The sequence below is a fragment of the Borostomias antarcticus genome (assembly GCF_949987555.1).
Source record: "Borostomias antarcticus genome assembly, chromosome: 15".
Classification (NCBI taxonomy): Eukaryota; Metazoa; Chordata; class Actinopteri; order Stomiiformes; family Stomiidae; genus Borostomias; species Borostomias antarcticus.
In genome coordinates, this window is record NC_140248.1 from 11,424,844 (window position 1) to 11,444,693 (window position 19,850).

Here is a 19,850-nt window from a genome sequence, read left to right on the forward strand (position 1 = left end):
CCCCCCCCCACCAGCTTCGATTTCAATGGGTGGCGGACAACAAGTGAATTGATGCGTTTTGTAATACCAGTTGTACATACTGCAGTAGTATGTTGTACTACCCTGATGCCCTGTGCTTCCCTCTCTGTCAGGCAGGGGGCGATACAGGCTAGTGATATACCATTATCTTGTTTGCTCTGCTATTAGCATACAGTTCTATACACTGTCAGCTTCAAACACGGGTCAGGAAAGCTAGCAGAGCATACAGGGAACCATGCGGCACCAGAATGTTCTCCTACTACCTGTTATGAGACTGCTTCACTACGCCCTGGTCGCCTTCTACCCCCTCAGCCTCAGGGCCACTAAGTCACCATGTCAAACCTGTCCACTCCACACTTATCCTTAAACTCTTCTCTTGCAATGATCCATCTGATTATATTCGTAATCAGTTAGCACCAAAAATGTTAGAGAAATAGATAGAAACATTAGATATCATACAATAAAACTGTCTTATTTCACACTTAGAAACAAAGGATTACAATGAAGAAAGTTCATTAAAAACGCTGCAACCGAGTAGGCTGGCCAGTAAGGCTTGCGATTGGCTAGGTTGTGACGATCTACGGAGGGAGAGGATGCCATTGGTTGAGCGGTGCTGAATGTATGTCTCACCTCCTGAACGACGTTCCTCTGGCATGTTTGAAATTGAAGGGACAGAAGAGAAAAGAGGAGGAGAGGAATTTGGGGGCAATGCAGAGGGCAGTCGCCTCTTTCCTTTCAGTCTTTCCTCTCTCCCACTCTCTCTCTCCTCCGCGTTATCCTTCTCCTCACTCCTTGGTGATTGTCCAAGTGTAGTCTGTTGCTATGCCAACAGCATCAGTCCCTTGGAGGGTTGACAGCATGTGTGTGTGCGTGAAGAGTGGCATCTGGGTAATTAAAAAGAGCATCTAGAACGTCGATAAGCATGGCTGTGCTAGACTGTGAGTTCGGAATGTCTGCGCGTGTGTTCAGCAGTCCTTGGAGTGCCGACCTGAAAAAAGAATATTTGTCTTTCCCCCTCATCCTTCTTCTTTCCCACTCTCTCTCTCTCTCTCTCCCCGCCTCTCTAGACGAAGGCCTCGGACTTGGAGGAGCCGTTGATTTTGATGTAGATCTTGGCGTCGCTCTCCTTCTCCTTCTGCTGCTTGCGCAGAGTGCTTCTGTACCAGACCAGGTAGAGAGGCAGCAGGAAGCCCAGCATGCTGACCCCCAGGAGACCCACGTTCACCTGCGCGCACACACACACACCATTACTCCACCTGGGATCATCTTCCTATGTGTGTGTGTGTGTGTATGTGTGTGTGCGTGTGTGTTCTTACCCAGAGAGGGTCTCCCTTCAGTGGTCCCATCATAGCCATGAAGAGGGGCTGCTGCAGCAGAGCGAACAGGGCGCTGACCAGAGACTGCATCCCGGTCAGACTCCCGAACTGAGAGGACGGGTACCTGCAGACGGACAGAGGGACGTTACTTCCTCCGTGCGTAACCGGGGGAAACGTGGAGTAGCCGGCGAAACACACACCCGGGTTCTAATCCCGCCCTGGGCATGCAGAAACATATGAGTTACGTGTGTGTGTGTGTGTGTGTGTGTGTGTGTGTGAGACTCTGTTTGTAAGAGGGGATAAGAAGCTAAGGATTGGCTTGTAACATATTGTCACTGTGTGTGTGTGTGTGTGTGTGTACCCCCTGGGTGAAGAGGAGACTTACACAGCAGCATAAAGACCGCCAGTAGCTGAATGGATGAACCCTCGTACCACAGTGTGCAGGATGAACGACAGAATCTGTGGAGAGAAGAAAGAGGAGGAAGAGGAATGATCAGATGCTCCTCAGTCAGCATGGCCCACTCTATCCTCCTCAGTCAACCTGGCCCACTCTATCCTCCTCAGTCAGCCTGGCCCACTCTATCCTCCTCAGTCAGCCTGGTCCACTCTATCCTCCTCAGTCAACCTGGCCCACTCTATCCTCCTCAGTCAACCTGGCCCACTCTATCCTCCTCAGTCAGCCTGGCCCACTCTATCCTCCTCAGTCAGCCTGGCCCACTCTATCCTCCTCAGTCAGACTGGCCCACTCTATCCTCCTCAGTCAGCCTGGCCCACTCTATCCTCCTCAGTCAGCCTGGCCCACTCTATCCCAACCACAGGACCATTCTCTCTGTAGTAGAGACGATTGGCATCTCTAGCTGCAGTTGCACCCTAGGGCCTCTAGATGGAAACAATGTACTGAAAAGCTGTAGAGCAGAGCTGGTGGACACGAGTAAAAGTGAGAGTTTAAGGAATTTTCCAGAGCCTATAGAGACAAATGTTTTTAGTAGGCAAGTAATAACAAAGGATAGCCATTTAAGCCCCACATTTAACATATCAATGTTATAACATCACACCTGTTGTTCTATCACATTGTTATATCTATCACATGGACCAATATGTATTTGAGTGACAAGTGAATGGACCACTCACCTGCAGTGGGAGGTTGCGCACCAAGCAGGTGATGCCAAATCCCACCAATAGGACGTTGGTGACGATGAAGGCTCTCAGGGCATTGGTCACCTTCTGGATGGTTCTGTCTCTGCGCTTTGTCTTGGGCTGGTCCCTGGGGTCAGAACCAAAGGGTCAGAGGAGAGGAGAGGAGAGAACAGGAGAGACGGTCAAATTCCAAAATTAGACATCTCAAAAAAGAGCTAAACCCAGATAAAGCTATGTCTCCACTGGCTACATTCACCTGAATCTACACCTATCCAGTACATCTTACATGGATGTCTAAGGGTTTATAAAGGACGGGGTTTATAATGTTGTTGTTGTTGCTGTTGTTGTTATTATTGTGGCTCACTTGCTGCTGGGCTCCTTCTCCTCGTCTCCATCATCACACTCCTTCAGCTTCCAGTCCATGATCTGACCAATCACCGGAGTCGTCATCAGACACAGGAGCTGCAGCACGCCGAAGATGGAGGAGTACCGACTCACTGAAGGGGGGGGGCAGAAAGATGGAGGGAAGGAAAAAGAGAGATTATTTCACAGTCTGGACCACATGTTCTAGGTTAATAACTATGGCTGTGAGGTTAATCAGTAGCCCACTGTAGACATAGTTGGTTAATAAATATAGCTAATGCCATCAGATCTGGTTGGGTGAAGGACAGCCCAAAGACGGGCTGAGAAGCCAAACCATACCAGTTAAAGTGAACCAGGTGACCTGGCTGTAAACGCTAACAGAAAGCAAGGAGGAAATATCATTAGCACAACTAGCAAAAAGCCTGGGTTACATGCTAACTGCTACCGTAGCTAAAAAACGGATGCTAGGGTTAGCGTGCTAGCTACCAACAGCTGTGTTGGCAATTGCTAACGCAGAGGCTAGTGTTAAATGGAGGCCAGCTCAAACCAGTGGCGCTAATGTTATTAGCTAGTCTAGTTCATCAGGGCCTGCAGTCTTACCAAGTTCCATCCTCTCCACTGCAAACGCAGCCGGAGAAGAGTGAGACAAACAGAGGGAAGAAGATGAGAGGAGAATCATGACACACAAACCTCAAAGGCTGAAAGGTCATAAACATAAAGAGTTTGTCACGAACAGCAACGAAATCTACCTACACAAACACACACGCACGCACGTACATACACGCACACACATACACACCAGTGTTGAGGTCTCCATCGCTGAGGGACTCCAGGATGCTGTTCATGGCGCCCATGTAGAAGATGAGGCGGAGCTGGGTGATGGACATAGTCACCAGACTCAGCATGAAGAGAGGACTGATGATGCTGTGCATGAACGACTGAGCTGCAGAGGGGAAGAGGGAAGGAGAGATGGAGAGAAAGAGAGAGACAGCGAGCGATGGGGAGAGTGGAGCGAGTGGAAAGAAAGAGAGGTAGAGTGAGACAAGGTGAAAAAAAAACCTCGAAACATCACAGATGTCAGGCTATTAGCTTCAATCAAATCGGATCAACCAGTTCCAAAACCAGTTAAGAAACTCCACATTGGTAGGCGTGTGCGTGGTATGGGCCTCCTTACACTCCTCCTTGGGCTTGCACTGCACCTCCAGGTCCATGGTGGACAGGCAGAGCTTGTGGCCCTCCCTGGTGGAGAGCTCCCTCTGCTTCAGGCTGTTGCCCACACTCAGACGCTGGCCCACGGCCGTCACCTGCCGGTAGAACTGCTTCCCGGTGATCTTGTGGTCGAATCCCATGAACTTGACCTTCACGCTGGAGGGAGAGGGAGAAAAAAAGGGAGAGAGGGAGGGAGGGAGAGGGGAGGACGGATTGAATCAGGTCAAGGGAGAAGGAGGGAGGGGGAGAGAGAGAGATGGAGGGAGAGGGGAGGACAGATAGAATCAGGTCAAGGGAGAAGGAGGGAGGGGGAGAGGGAGCAGAGGAGTGAAGACGTCATTCTACTGTAAATGTGACACGGTGACGCAGCTGGATGTCACATTTGACTTAAACATTCCTCCTACACTAGCTACACACACACACACACACACACACACAGATACACACACACAGACACACACACACTTAATACACTCTGACTTTACTCTGGAATTTGACCTGCCAACACATTGCACATTCCATTGTACATTATGTGTTATAGAAGCCTTCAACATGTAGCACACACTGACAAATGCATACTATGTGCCTTTCTCTAGAGTATGTGCCAAGTAGTTCACGTTCTGTGTGTGTGTGTGTGTGTGTGTGTGTGTGTGTGTGTATATCTTACGTGTAGTCCATGTCCTCGGGTCCAGGGAAGGGTTCAAGAGGCCAGTTGAAGAAGCAGTTGAGGAAGACGAGGCCAGCGCAGGATGCCCACACCACAAGGAGAGTGATGAAGGTCACTCCCAGGTCATAGATCACCTACACACAACAACAACAACACCACCACCATGACTACCTGAACCTCTGCCAGCACCTTAAAGATAACCTGTTTATCTGTTTACCTTAAGATAAGTTATGGATATCTGGTTTGCAAAATGCTTTGCTTATGTCTGCTTAAGTATTGACTGCTTAAGTGCAAATATAGGGATGCACTAGCCTGGTATGACCATCCTGATCTAGCGAGCTCACTGCAATATCGGTCTGGCCTTCGCCCCATAGAGAGCGATTATGTGGGCGGGGGTACTTGCCTTGACAGACAAACATCTTCAGCCAATCAGAGTTCAGCAAAATTTTGCCAAATCCAGTCAGAACAATGGCAAAAACGTCTTTTCCACCGAGAAACTCCACTAGTGCATATTCTAGTGCTTGTTCTTGTTTAAGTGTTGTGGTCTATTTCTGCAATAACTGCACTTATAGCTGCGTTTATTCTTCCAACGTTAACGTTACCACTTGTTGCTTCGGGAGCCGCCATGTTTGTTTAGCGAGCGGCAGGGACACGAACCAATCAGGGGCTGCTTTCCACTGTGGGGCGGGACAGCAGATAAAATGCAGTCCCCGATTGGCCCGGTATGGTCTGGATTTTGGCATAATTGCTCTGGAGGAGGCGAAGGCCAGACCATTCTGCGTTAGTGAAACAGAATGTGAGCTCACGGGAACGGGATGGTCGTACCAGGCTAGGAATGCACTGAATGTTAAACAGGTTTGTTTGTTTATTTTGTTTTTGTTGAAATGAATTGCCCCTTTTGTGCCCAGGGACCCAAAGAAATCTTCATTATATAAAAAATGTTGATATCAAACTATCTAAACAACACATTCATGAAACAACCTTTAATGTGACAAAACAAATAGGCTGATAGCCGTCAACAAGCAAAACACTGGCTGATACTGATGTACATATATTGGTGCATCCTTATGCAAATACATGACATAGTATTGATCAACCATTACATGACCATTTAGGAGACATGCTTTAAACTCACCCAAGGTCCAAAGTTACACTAAGCATCTTTAGGTTTCCAACTGGGATTTGGGGTAGAGCAGTGTGCGTGCGTGTGTGTGTGTGCGTGCGTGTGCTTGCGTGTGTGAGCGTGTCTGTGTTTGTGTGTGTGTGCGTGTGTTACCTTGACTCCAGGGAAGGTAACAGCAGAGGAGGCATAGGAGCCGATCATTAGAGCAATAAAGGTTGAGCGCAGGTCCCCAAACATGTTAGGCAGCTGGAGAGAGAGAGAGGGGGAGAGAGAGAGGGGGAGAGAGAGAGGGAGGAGGGAGAGATTGAGGTTAATTATTTCACAGTCTAAAGCGCAGCATACTTGGTAAACAATCACTAATTCTCTATTGACAGTCAGTCTGGCAAGGAGAATGACATCACTGTGACCCCCCCCCCCCCCCATCTCTTGCTCTCAGTTCAATTCAAAGGACCTTTATATACAAATAAGTGAGAACTGTGTAAACACCACAACATTTTTTTGGTACAAATCTATTTAAAAGTATCAGTTTGTATATACAGCGTGTCTATGTACAGAGATCAGTATAGTGCAGATAGTTCAGGAATGCACAGATGATTGACAGTACGGTGGTTGTTATTTCCCATTGGACGTCCTTTTCCTGTCGCAACAGTTCAGAAATCTTGCTGCTGTGTTTGCACCTTGCTGTACTTCACCCAGCAGATATGGACGTTTTTAGTCATGTTTTTGGGTGTTTGTTATCTGTGGGAAGTACAGTATGCATCTCTGATGTCCTGGTACAGTTGGCAGGTAGTTAAAAAGTGAAGCTCGGTTTACACCTCATTTTGTGTGCAGTGGGTGCGCAGTCTGTCTTCTCTAGGGAGCAGGTCTGCCTGTGGAGGCGCAGTCTGTCTTCTCTAGGGAGCAGGTCTGTCTGTGGAGGCGCAGTCTGTCTTCTCTAGGGAGCAGGTCTGTCTGTGGAGGCGCAGTCTGTCTTTTCTAGGGAGCAGGTCTGCCTGTGGAGGCGCAGTCTGTCTTCTCTAGGGAGCAGGTCTGCCTGTGGAGGCGCAGTCTGTCTTCTCTAGGGAGCAGGTCTGTCTGTGGAGGCTCAGTCTGTCTTCTCTAGGGAGCAGGTCTGCCTGTGGAGGCGCAGTCCGTCTTCTCTAGGGAGCAGGTCTGCCTGTGGAGGCGCAGTCTGTCTTTTCTAGAGAGCCGGTCTGCCTGTGGAGTCGCAGTCTGTCTTCTCTAGGGAGCAGGTCTGCCTGTGGAGGCGCAGTCTGTCTTCTCTAGGGAGCAGGTCTGCCTGTGGCGGTCTCTCTCCATGGCGAGGCTGTGCTCGCTGAGTCTGTACATAGCCATGGACTTCCTTAGTTTTGGGTCAGTCACAGCACTCGATGTATTCTGCCACGGTGCATTCTCTATTTAGGGCCAAGTAGCAATCCAATCTGCTCTGTTTTTTTGTAGAATTGTTCCAATTAGGTTTCTTTTGGTTTTCTTATTTGCTTTAGTCTAGTGGGGTTTCTGTCTGGTGACTCAGCTTGTGTTTGTGAACAGTCCCAGAACCAGGTGGCCTCTCTCTAGAGTTGTTTACCACCTAGCTCTCCCTCTCTCTCCCCCTCTCTCTCTCTCCCCCCCTCTCTCCCTCTCCCTCGCTCTACCCCCCTCTCTCTCTCTCTCTCCCACACAGAGAGAGAGAGGAGAGGTTTTTGTGCGCGAGGCTGGAAAAGTGACAGTCTGTACATTCTTGGGGCTGTTGTGGTGTGAGCCTGGAGCCTGGGAGATAGACAGGGCTGGGACAGGGCAGGGGGCAGAGGGGGGGCTGGGAGGAGTAGACAGGGCTGGGACAGGGCAGGGGGCAGAGGGGGGGCTGGGAGGAGTAGACAGGGCTGGGACAGGGCAGGGGGCAGAGGGGGGGCTGGGGGGGAGGGAGAGAGAGGATGGTACCTAGTGGCTCTGGGCTATGGAAAGTGTGGTAAAAGATTAGCCAGGCCTGCTTGACACAAAGCATTAGAGAGAGAGAGAGAGAGAGAGAGAGAGAGAGAGACCACAGACACATGCACGCTAACACACCTGAACATGCACAGGACGTGAGTGAAACATGGCTGACCACCGTGTGACACTCCGTCTCAGGGGCACAGGCACATGAGATCAGACCAGGGAGAAGGAGGGATGGAGAGACAGAGAGGAGGGGAGGAGAGCAGAAGGGAGGGAGAGACCAGTGTCTTGTCTGCTCCGTCCTTCATTCCGTCTCTCCCGCTCTTTAAAAAGAAGGAGACAGAAATAAGAGAGGGATGGAGAGAGAGAGAGAGAGAGAAAGAGAGAGAGGACAGTAAATGACAATGAGCGATAGAGAGGGTGGGTGGGGGTTGGAGGGGGGCGGGGGGCGTTAGGCATAATACTTCAATTACCGGAGTGTTCACAAGCTGCTCTGTCTACCGGGACACTGAACAACAGCAAGCACTTGATTACATAACACTGTGTGTGTGCGTGTGTGTTTGTTTGTGTGTGTGTGTCTGTGACGTTCACTTTTTTGCAGCCTACGGTACACCGGTGCCGATAGTCTTTGCCGCGATTTTGACATCTTCCCCTGTAATCCTTACTTATATATGTGTGCATATAAGATGTGTTTGGTCTCGCAGTACTAACACTACCTCCTGGTGTTGAGCTCCCAGGACTGACGGTATTTCCCAACACACCAGTGAGTGACCTCCTCCTACCCTGAGCTGAGCCTGACTGGGGCCCAGGCCGAGAGAGAGAGAGAGAGAGGTAGGAGAGAGGGGGAAAGAGAGAGAGAGGGAGAGAGAGGTAGGAGAGAGGGGGAAAGAGAGAGAGAGGGAGAGAGAGGTAGGGAGAGATGGGGAAAGAGAGGGAGAGGGAGAGAGAGAGGGGGAAAGAGAGGGGGGTAGAGGGAGAGAGAAAGTCTAATGATTAACCTGACTGTGTTCTTTAAGACGGCGGGGTGTGTTAGGACAGGGGGTGTGTGTTAGGACAGGGGGGGGGGGGGGGCTGTGTACGTTTGAACTCTGTCTTGACTTGATCAGTGGGAATCTAACTCAAGGTTTCCCCGCTAAAGGGCTGTTACTGGTGTCAGTGGGAGACCTGAGAGGAGTAGAGAGGAGAGGAGACGGGGATAGGAGAGGAGAGAAGGAGGGGATGGGAGACGAGGGGAACGGAGAAGATTGGAAAAGAGAGGAGAGGAGGAGGGGAGAGGATAGGAGGGGAGAGGAGAGGAATGGAGTGGAGAAGAGAGGAGAAGAGCAGAGAGGAATGGAGCGGAGAGGAGTAGAGTGAAGCGGAGAGGGATGTTTGTGTACTGCATAGTGACTTTACCAGAAGATTTACTGAGGTGCCCACTCTTTCTCCTGAGCAGTGTCACCATGGTACAGGACTGGACTGGGCTGCGTGTCGCTGACGGTCGGGGGTGTGTGAGGGGGAGGAGTGATGGAATGCGGGGGAGGAGTGATGGCCTGACTCCGTGAACTCTAGTGAATCCGGTATACTAGGCCTTCCATCGTCCCTTTCTCCTCAGATTCCGTTGCTCGGGAGCCTCCCGCTCGCTCTTCCACTGGGTTTGGAGTTTAGACCTCTGGGAAATGTGTTTGTTCGTCAGTCAGTTCATGTGTGACTGTGAGAGTTTTCTATTTTTGTTGTTGAGGAAAAACCTTGGGGTGGTGCGGGGGCCTCTCTCTCCCTCTCTCTCTCTCTCTCTCTCCCTCTCACTCTCTCTTCCTTTGTCCAGAACCCAGGACTTGCACTGTCGTCCACCGGGACACACAAAGTGTAACGAGAGAGCAGCCAAAAACACAGTCGGAGGACAGGACATGAGGCAGTGTGCCAAAAACAGAGGGAGAGGGGGGGGGGGGGGGGACAGGAAGGCCCGTGTGTGAAGCCAGCCAATCAATACAAACAACTGACCAAGCAGAAGCGGTGGTAAACAGGGGGGCGGCCTTTCATTTCAAGCGATTACACAATTAATAATTGATTAAAGAAATCATGTTCTCCCGTCCTATGCGAGGCGCATATGACACAATGTGCCCTTGAGGGACATTTCCTAACGACGCCCACACGCAAACACACGTACGCGCGAGCGCACACACCCACACACAAACTTACAGTGAGAGAGGTGAAGGTCATGCACATGCCTCCGAAGCCGTTGAATGTCAGAGCGATGAAGATGAGAATGGAGAGCTCTGTGAGAGACAAGAGGATCGTCACAACACAGACACACACACACCCTAATTCCGGTACAGCACATGGAGAAGCGGCCGCATCTTGTCAGTGCTGGCCGAGCGAGCGCTCACCGTTCGGGTTGTAGGCCCCGTAGGCGATGAGGAGACAGGAGAAGCCGAAGCAGGTACTGCAACAGAGACGAGTCGTCGTCACACACACTGAGCAGCAGTACAGATATCACCTCTAGACGCCCACTCCAACGATCCCACAGTCTTTCTCTCTCTCTCTCTCGCCCCCTCTCTCTCACACACACGCCGCCGATCTCTCCGCCTCCCTCTCACCTGCCGAGCAGACGCAGCTTGCGGGGTCCGTATTTGTCCATGACGATGCCCAGGGGCAGGGTGATGGCGCTGAGCAGGAAGGAGCCCACGGTGAACGCCATGTTGAGCATCTCGTCCTGCTCCTTGCAGATCAGCCAGCCGTTCATCCTCATGGGCCCGTCGCCGGCCGGCGCCAGCGGACGCATCTCCACGCCGTCGCCCAGGCCCACCACGCCCTCCAGATCGTAGTATTCGCCGTACTCGCCCTCCGGCTGCGGGGTCACAGGGGGCGCCGACGCGTTGTGGGAGGTGCCGTTGCCTGGGGCGAGAGAGAGAGAGGGAGAGAGAGAGAGAGAGAGAGGGAGAGGGAGAGGGAGAGAGAGAACAGGGATGAGGAAGGTGAGTATCAGGTTGGTGAAGACTGGAACAAACGTGTGTTATGACTGCAAACCTTGGTACCGTGTGTGTGTGTGTGTGTGTGTGCGTGTGTGTCTTCTGGAGGGATGCTACCATGTTCCGAACAGGTCTTTAATACTGCACACCCCGTCCCCAGTCATACATTTCGACAACACCAGCTTCTGTGTCCATGTGGGTGGGTGGGCGCTACACCAGCAGGCGATGTGCAGTACTGAACATCGACCTGAACGAGCACGATACCGGGAACACCGGGAAACCCCTGCCAGCAAACTGGCGCCATGATTGCGAAGCTACTGTATCAGCTCCTTCACTCACAGCGTCCAGTCCTGCACCGTACTTCACCTCTCTCTCTCACACACACACACACACACAGTATGTGCCTGTCTCTCTCTCACACACACACACACACACACACACACACACACACACACACACACACACACACACACACACACACACACACACACACACACACAGTATGTGCCCGTCTCTCTCACAAACGCACATTGCCACAGGCACACGCGGACATTACCATATTTTTTACATGCGGTCACACGGACAAACACTCTTGCCCGCTAGCACTTGAGTGAGTCAGAAAGTGACTAGTCGGCACCCAATCTGCACCTTGACCTTGAAAAACCGCTGCTCTGGCTTGGTCATTATCATGGTGGTATAAAACACAGAGGAGATAAGGAAATGCACAGCACACACAAACACACACACACACACAGGTAAAGAAAGCAGTGGGAGTTGATAAGGAACAGAACAGAAATTCCTATTACTACTCTACTCGCGCGCACACACACACACACACAAACATGAGTAAGCATGTCCTTTCCTCTGGTTGAATGAACTTTCACTGGTAGAATGATCCATCAGCAGAATAGAAGAGGGTGATCATCACATGCTTCCAGTCTGGCTGAAACATCACATTTCTAGAACCAACCATTTCCTTACTGCTGCTCTCGCACTTTGGCTTTAGCACACGATTATTCTCTTAGTCACTTGTTTAGAGGGGACATGCACTGCGTGAGTTTTAGCGAGTGGTAGTACACTGACTACCTAGGTTAAATGCAATTAGGCTTTGGATAAAAGCGTCTGCTAAATGACTGTAGTGAAATGTAAAAAGAACACGTGATGCCGTGTGTTAGCATGTGGAAAGTGAGAAGAGGTGAGAAATGTGAAGCGACCGAGGAGCCTGAGAAATGAGAGAGAGAGGTTGGGGGTTGTAGATGGGTTCACAAGCTTGTCCGCCGATGAGAAGTGTGGAGAGTGTGTGATGTCAGCACTCCGCAGGGTTCACACACTCTCTGCAAGTACACCTGTCATCGTCCTGCTAGGAGGAAGGGAGGGGGGGCTGTTTCAGCTGGATGAGGGGCAAGAACACGTGAGCCGCGAATGAGGACGACAGGGGCGACTCACGCGAGGGGGGGGGGGGGGTGCGAGCTTTGTCATGTCGGCTCCTGCTGAATCATGCCAGCTCAGCTCTCGTCTCCTTCTGGGCCCCGGGGTCTCTCGCGCGCCAGGCCTGCGTCGTGCCCCGGTGTGAAGTGAGAATGACGCCTTTCACTCCCTACCTCCAAAGGCTTTTTCAGGAAAGTGCTTCTACCGGCACATGCCCGGACCGGAGAAAGAGGTGTGTGTGTGTGGGGGGGGGGGGGGGGGGGGGGGGATGAAGGGCTACCTCGAAACTGGGCTAGCGATGCACTTGGCTGGGACAGTGTGTTCTGGCCTGACTCCAGACACTAGGCCTGAACGTGTCCCCTTGCTCACACACACACATCAGGAGTCTGTGAATGGCACTAAGCAGATCTTCCGGGGAAACCTCACACACGTGACAGGTCACCCCCCCCATCCACATGTCCTGATTAAAAACAGCTTACCACAGTACTGATACTATCACCAACCACACCCCGGCCCGATAACGTAGAGCTGTGTGTGTGTGTGTGTGTGTGTCGCTATCACCAACCTGGACTTGACCAGATAGAACAAGCCTCTCTGAGCGAAAAAACATGACCAGAGGGAAGGAGGACATGGAGAGAGGGATGAGTGAGAGAGAGACACAGAGAGAAAGAGAGAGAGAGAGAGAGAGAAAGACAAAGATAGAAAATGATTGGTATCTGTTATAGGTTTTTTATGATTTGGCTGATAGCAGGTCCCTCCTCAATCTTATTTAACAATCTTATTTAACAAACAAAACATTCAAATAATCTGAATATGAATAAGACTGTTTCTGATTTTGAACTGATATTGGCCGCGTTTCCCGAAACATTCTTAGCTCTAAGAATCTCTTTGAGTCTTCTTAAGGCTCCTGAAACAAGCAAACAGGAGCCTTAAGAAGACTCAAAGAGCTTCTTAACACTAAGAAGGTTTTGGGAAACCCGGCCATTGACTGTTACCGGCAAGACACATTACAACTAGAAATGGTGCTCAGAGAGCACAGACCTCCGCCCCTGGCTGTGTGCACGGCAAAATGAAATGCGTTCTAAATTGGCCCATGCTACGGATGCGCAGCGACTATTTTCACTGACGACTAGACGGTGGTTTTGTAACCGATTACACGACTAGTCTAAAAACAGGATTCCCAAGTTTCTACAACAAGTGCTATTTAGAAAAATGTAGGATGTTTCTCAAACTCTGCAAGCTAAGATGCATGACTATTCTTGATGTTTCCCAACCACTCAGCGGCAGCCAATTTGCACGCGTTGCGCAGGGCTGTCACACACTCTCCTTTGTTTGCCAGTGTAAAACAGTAGTTCAGCCTGTCCTTACAGTTTATTACTTAGCAAAGATATCAATGTGATTTATTTTGTTTAATTGAAGAAGAGACTTTCATGAAAATCAGTCTGGTAGTTTTAGTGTAAACCTGGTCTAAAAATCGAATGGAGGTGAATGTCTGGTGGTCTCATGGACCCGCCCTGTGATTCGGATCTGCTCCAAACTGAATAGGTTCTAAGTTGGCCCATGCTACAGCCCTCCGTCGAGTTTCATGACAATTGGTCCTGTAGCTTTTGCGTAATTCTGCTAAAAAACAAACCAAGAAACGACTTGTGGACCCGCCCCGAGATTTGGATCGGCTCCAAACTAGAATCGGTTCTAAGTTGGCCCATACTACAACCGCCCACTGAGTTTCATGAAAATCGGTCAGGTAATCCAAAAAATGAATGGAGGTAAATGGACGGCCGTGTTTGGGCGGCTTGTGGACCCGACCCGTGCTTCTGATCAGCTCTAAAATGTAATGGGTTCTAAGTTAGACCATGATACACCCTTCCACCGAGTTTCATGAAAATCAGTCAAGTTGTTTTTGCCTAGTCATGCTCATAAACTAACAAACGCCACCAAAAACATTTCCTCTCAGGAGGAGGAGATCAAAGAGTGCCACAATAATGGAAGAAAACGAAGAAAGTGTGACTAACACACAGCTGTTAAAAGGGAAAGAGGAAGGGTGATGATCAGAAACTCCCTCTGAATAAAAGTCCATTGTGCCGTTAATTTCAGCTGAGCAGCACAGTCTAACTTCCTCCTTTACGGTGCAAGACAGAACCGCTAACTCAGACAACCTGCGTCATGTGACCCACCACACATCCATGTGGAATCCCTCCAACTCTGTCTTTCTCCATCTCTCTCACCTGCACGTGTCAGTGGACTTTACACCCACTGCCGTACTGCCGGTAATAAAACATGCGTCAGAGCTGCTGAACGGGTGCCAATGCCCTATTACATCATCCCAGTGGGATGGAGTTGAGGGGGGGGGGGGGTACGGGTGTCACTGCCAACAGAAATTACTCATGGAAACCAGGAAGTCCAGGGTCATACCGAGTCTGACCTCCGATTGGATCAAGTTGATTTAGCGGTTACGTAGGACTGTACTGTTGGTTCTTGTGCACATACTGTAGAAATCTGTGACTAAGGTCAACACCCCCCCTACCCCAGCCCCTTCTACTGGAGGCCAGTCAGCTGTGCACTTCTGAGCGGATCAGAGGGAAGCGCGGCCGGGGTTTTTGGAGGAGCCAGGATTACCGGATCCGTTAAGTTGATATCAGAGTGAACGCCCCATGAAGCCACGAGGGGACGTCTCGCCTGCCAACACACCAGGTCAGACAGAACACTGCAGGTTTGTCTGGAAGACACCGTCCTGGACAGACACAAGAGTCCGCCGCCTGCATACAAGCCGAGGCCTCGCAGGAGACGCTGAGCGCGGCCTTCAGGGATGAAAAGGACATGACTGGCTACTTCCTTTGTTTTCTCCGCTTTCTTTCCCCCTCTCTCTCTCCGTCTCCCGCACACAAACACACTCCAGACCTGGTGTGACTGGGGCCTTTGTGTGCATCAATCCCACCTTTGTACTGAAGTAGGTTCCTAATTTTGGTGGCACAAAGCAAGGGAGGGAGAGAGGAGAGGAGAGGGAGGGAGGAGAGGGGAGGGAGGGAGGGAGGAGCGAAGGAGGAAGGAGAGGGGCGGTGGGGGTGGGGGGGGGGGTCGGGAAGGGGGTAGGGAAGAGAGGGGAGGGAGGAAGGGAGCTGCGGGAGGAGAGGGGAACCGAGGGGGGAGGGAGGTGGGGTAACAGGGGTAGATGGAACAGGGTTCAGACCGACAGAAACTCCAGCCGGCCATCCCGCAGCTCAAACAAACAAACAGCTCAATAACTGCTGTATCTTATCTACACGGGAACAAGAGCGCCTTCCTCTCTGTCACACTAGGAGGCCCAGTCGCCTGACTGTGAGTCAGACTGAACGTGTCAGGTTGGGTAACCAGCAATCCCACACAGTGAGAGCTCTCTGGTTCACATGGATAACCTTCAGTGTCTCCAGCCCCCCCCCTGCCCGCCCCCCTCTCTCTCCACCAGATTAAACCACCCAACATCCTGTGATTTAACTTGTATCTAATTTAGTCTAGGCCACTCGCTGATGTTCCTTTGAGGGCCTCTCTGGTAGACACCCATTCTTCCAAATGCAGGGTCCAGTTACACAGAGCCGTCAGAGAGACAAAGCATTCCAGACATGTCTGTGAGACGCTCACTGAGGGAGTTGTTAATGTGCAGATGTAACACGTTCGCACCCTGCCCTGTGATGTCCCCCTCTCTGTCTAATTCCACCCCCTCCCACACACACACCATTTACTACCTCCCCTACTGTACCTCACATTGTGCACCGCGGATATGTTCAAGAGGAGTTGTTCCAGCTCGTTGGGTGGTGTGCGCAGAACCACCTACGACTTGCTCAATGTGGTGGAAATCAGGCAGGGAGGTGGTGGTGGACTTTAAAGGCGGCTCTGCTGACCCCCTGTTTCCAACCAGGGGGTTGGTATAGATGTGGTCAGGTCATACAAGTACAGTACCTATGTGAGCACCTGGACATCCATCCATCCATCCATCCATCCATCCATCCATCCATCTATCGCCATCTACAAACATTCACCACTAACACCCCCCCCCCACACACACACACACACACACACACACACTTTTCTCTCTCTCTCTACACGGGACCGTCACGTTGGCATCGGCATCTCTGCCTGAACGCTACAGTAAAGACCGTCGGTACCCCATGAACTATTCTTCAAACCAAGTAGAGTGAGATGAGCCTCTCTTACCGTCCTCGTTGCACAGGTACGAATAGAAGCCCTCGGACTTGAGCATGATGAGCAGCGACCCCCACCCCAGCAGCACGGCGGAGAACAGCAGGTTCTCTATGATCGCTGTGACCGCCATCCACCAGCGCCTGGCGAAGGCTGTGGCCAGGGATGGAGCCATGGTGTCGGCCGGAACTGGACAGCAGCAATGAGGGACGGGGCAGGAGAGTCAGGGGCGCAGCACCAGGCACAGTGAGCACTAACAGCCGATGGTGTGTGTCACTCTCAGTTGGGGTCTCTAAGCGTTTCACTGACCTGTAGAGAGAAAGACAGAGAGAGAGAGTGTGAGAGAGCAGGAGAGAGAGTGTGTGAGAGAGAGAGAGAGAGAGGGGGGGGGGGTTATTGCTGAAAGGTACATTGAAGGAACTGGCTGTGTCCTTAAAACTAAATCCATATGACATGCAAACAAACGGAACTTTAGATAGACCTTGAAAGATGCTCTGTCTGCCCCGCTGTTCAATGTGTCTCTTCCTCTTCCCTACGCTGCCTCAGTTCATTCCCTCAGCGCAGACAATGCAAGAACCGTCTACGCTGTAAGCGGGATAAATATGTCGACATACCCCAATTGCGTCAATAGCAGCTGACTGGTGGGTAGTCAAATATTAACACTTTTATACTGCCTGCCAGATGAAAGATTTCATCACATATGCCTAAGAACATTTAATACTTGCTGAACAGGCAATCAGGGCAGTCATGCATCTTGGAAAACTGGTCAGAACCGGACGCTGGCCTGTCCCTCTCATCAACACCCACTACACTGGGCCCCTGTCTCTCTCACACAAACCGCAAATTCCCCTGCAATTACCAGCGTGCTTCTCAAACTTAACCCTGTAGCCAAACTGTCATTTCTGCCCCCCCCCCTCTCTCTCTCTCTCACAAACACAACACACACACACACACACACACACACACACACACACACACAGAGTTTAACACTTTTCAAACTGCAACTACCAGCTATATAATCATTCAACTCATCTTGTGAACATCCCTTCTGGATATGGTCTGCGTCGCTCAAATAGCCCACATCACAGTCAGTAAAGCCAACGTTCAAAGTTAGGTCAAGGATAGAGCTTACCTGTGAGACTAGGCTACACCAACGGTAGAAAGTATTTTCTAGTTGTTTCTATTTGTCCTAGGTGAGGTTGCTTGAAACACCGGCAGTTTAGCATGGATATGCCTGTTGAGCGCATTTATATGTGCGCCTCGGCCCCGTAAAACATCCCTCTGCGTCCATTGGCTGTCCAAGGTGCTGAAAGTGGGCACGGCCAATCAGCGCTCCCACAAACTCGCCCTCAGTGGAGAACACGCGCACGCTACAGCAGTTAATCAATCAAGGACATAAGGAGGGAGGGGGAGATAAATCACCTATAAAACAAAACGTTATTTGATTATTTCCAGGACGTCTTTGATCAGACTAAATGGTTAATTAGCCTTCACCAAAAGAAGTAAGGCAGGCCCCAATAACAATAACAATGGGAGCCACTCAAGATAGACAAAGGTGAGGGAGGAACGTCCATACACGCGTTATCATCGTCTTTTAGCCTGTGTCTCTGTAGGCAACAGGACATTGATAGCGGAAACGTTGGGGGAATTAGGACAGCTACGTCTAATCAAGAGACTAATGATAGGCTCTTAATGGCAATGTTTGCTCAGGTTGCTTCACACGCGCATGCTTTAGCCAGAATTTCAGTTCAGACTCCCAAACACACTTTTGTTTGTCTCAAGTGGCATATTAGTTGCGAAATTATAGGCATCTGGTATTATCCCTAGTACAAATCTAGTTGTAAGTGTAGCCTACACTCTTGTCTATGGAGATAATTCATATGAAGTGAATCACGTTTAGGATATGTGTTTGGGTCAAGTGCATACCATCTCCACAATGTGTGAGGTGAACGATTTTCTCACCGGTGTTTTACAATCGTCCGTGCGCATGGCTGCGTGCCATAAAACGTGACTGCCACGGATCGCATGCCAATGCTCTGTGAAAATGTGGGACACCTGAAATTGGGTCCTCCCGTGAGACAGGAGCTCGAGCCTGTCCAGCATAGTTAGCGTGCTGCGAGCGTGCGTTCCCAGAACATTAACAAGTAGGTGCCTTGTGCGTTGACGCGCAAACTCATTCACGGCTGTCTTAACAGCACAGATGAAAATAAACTGGTATGTAGGCTAAATCAGTCATAATTCTTTCTCATATTATGCATCTGTTCCGAGTCCAAGCTTTTCTGTTAATTCTCACTGGTTTTCTATCATCCATGACAAGCCAGGAGAGCAAAAGTTCACCATAAGTCTTACTGATGAAGTTATCCTACGGCTTAGATAATTTCTAAACCAATGCTGCCTAATCTATTTGTTTTTTTGATCACTGAAGGACACAACGCCAACTTGGAATAGACAATAGATAGGATTGTAGTGGTGATTATCGCTTATTAGTCTATCTGAAACGAACTAACAATACTCTTTCATTTTAAATTTATTTCAACCACTCGGCATGGAATTTATATGGCTATGACACACTAGCGCCACCATCTGGTAGACCTCAGGCTCTGCCAAGAGTGAGATCACCTAACCACACCACAATGACTCACACGAATAATGAGTTTTGAAAGAAGCGTCTTTCTATTGGAGGAATTCTCTCCCTTGCAATCACGATAGCACAGCTGTCACTAATTTATGGGCCGGCTCTACAACAAGCTAATTTGCTAGAACCAATCACTTCCGTTTATCAACGGAATCACACGGTCATTCTCGAATCTAACCCACCAATAGCAGGCTTATCAGCTATATATAGGTTGCAGCATAATCGCTCAGTCTCGTTCTGATCCTCGCAGGTTCGCCCCTCCATCCGGCCCCTGCGCCGCCTCTCGGTGGTCTGGTCCTCTGCTGAGTACCAGGGACTCCATCTGGGGGAAGCTCCGCTTGGCCTGCCGAGGCAGGGCTTGCCACCGCCTTCCACGTCAGCCAGATGGAGCCCTTGCCCAAAACTTATCAAGAATACACATTACTTCTATCATGTTGTCACTAAAGAGATTTGATGTCGAGTCACACTATGTTGGTTGCACATTCCCACACTGTATGTTCCCCTTCATTAAATGATCAATCTAATTCTGTTCTCGGAGAATTCTTTACAATACAAACACATTTTATTGCAATGTCGACTTTGAATCACATATTTGGTACAGAGCTTAGGCCTAGAAATAATGAATTGAATAGGCTATGCCATAGAAAATAGGTGCCTCATAGGCTACAAATTCTCACTTTTGAATTGATTGGATTATATCAGCTATTTACGATACTGTATAATATGTAACATTCTGCCGCCATTATACATTATTTTGTTACTGTTGGATTCAGATTTTGATTGGTGTGATGGAGTTGATTAGGTTTGCTTGATTTATCGCACGCACACACTCACACACATGATTTCACATGAGACATTAAAAGTATACATTCAAATGATACATTCAAAGTTTCCTCCCTTGTACAGTGCTAATGCCACACAC

General features: G+C 50.0%; 1 protein-coding gene across 1 annotated transcript; it reads right to left on the reverse strand.

The window, feature by feature from the left end:
- Positions 1-580: 580 nt before the first annotated feature.
- Positions 581-16,476, reverse strand: slc43a2b (solute carrier family 43 member 2b). The gene is made up of 14 exons (XM_084450105.1): positions 16,309-16,476; positions 10,321-10,618; positions 10,111-10,166; positions 9,923-9,999; positions 5,987-6,079; positions 4,711-4,844; positions 4,009-4,199; positions 3,634-3,777; positions 3,435-3,452; positions 2,836-2,968; positions 2,466-2,598; positions 1,720-1,793; positions 1,335-1,458; positions 581-1,243 (listed from the first exon to the last, which is right to left on the reverse strand). The coding sequence occupies exons 1-14, from the start codon at positions 16,466-16,468 to the stop codon at positions 1,082-1,084; spliced, it is 1,797 nt and encodes a 598-aa protein (XP_084306231.1). The 5' UTR covers positions 16,469-16,476; the 3' UTR covers positions 581-1,081.
- Positions 16,477-19,850: the final 3,374 nt, after the last annotated feature.

What these genes read in the sequence shown, in the direction of transcription:
- slc43a2b (XM_084450105.1), bottom strand. Translation starts at nt 16,468, where the DNA reads ATGGCTCCATCCCTGGCCACAGCCTTCGCCAGGCGCTGGTGGATGGCG. An exon ending in CGGGGCCTACAACCCGAACG is followed by an intron (nt 10,000 to 10,110) that starts GTGAGCGCTCGC and finishes TGTCTCTCACAG; the next exon opens with AGCTCTCCATTCTCATCTTC. An exon ending in GAGAAGGAGCCCAGCAGCAA is followed by an intron (nt 2,599 to 2,835) that starts GTGAGCCACAAT and finishes TTCTGACCCCAG; the next exon opens with GGACCAGCCCAAGACAAAGC.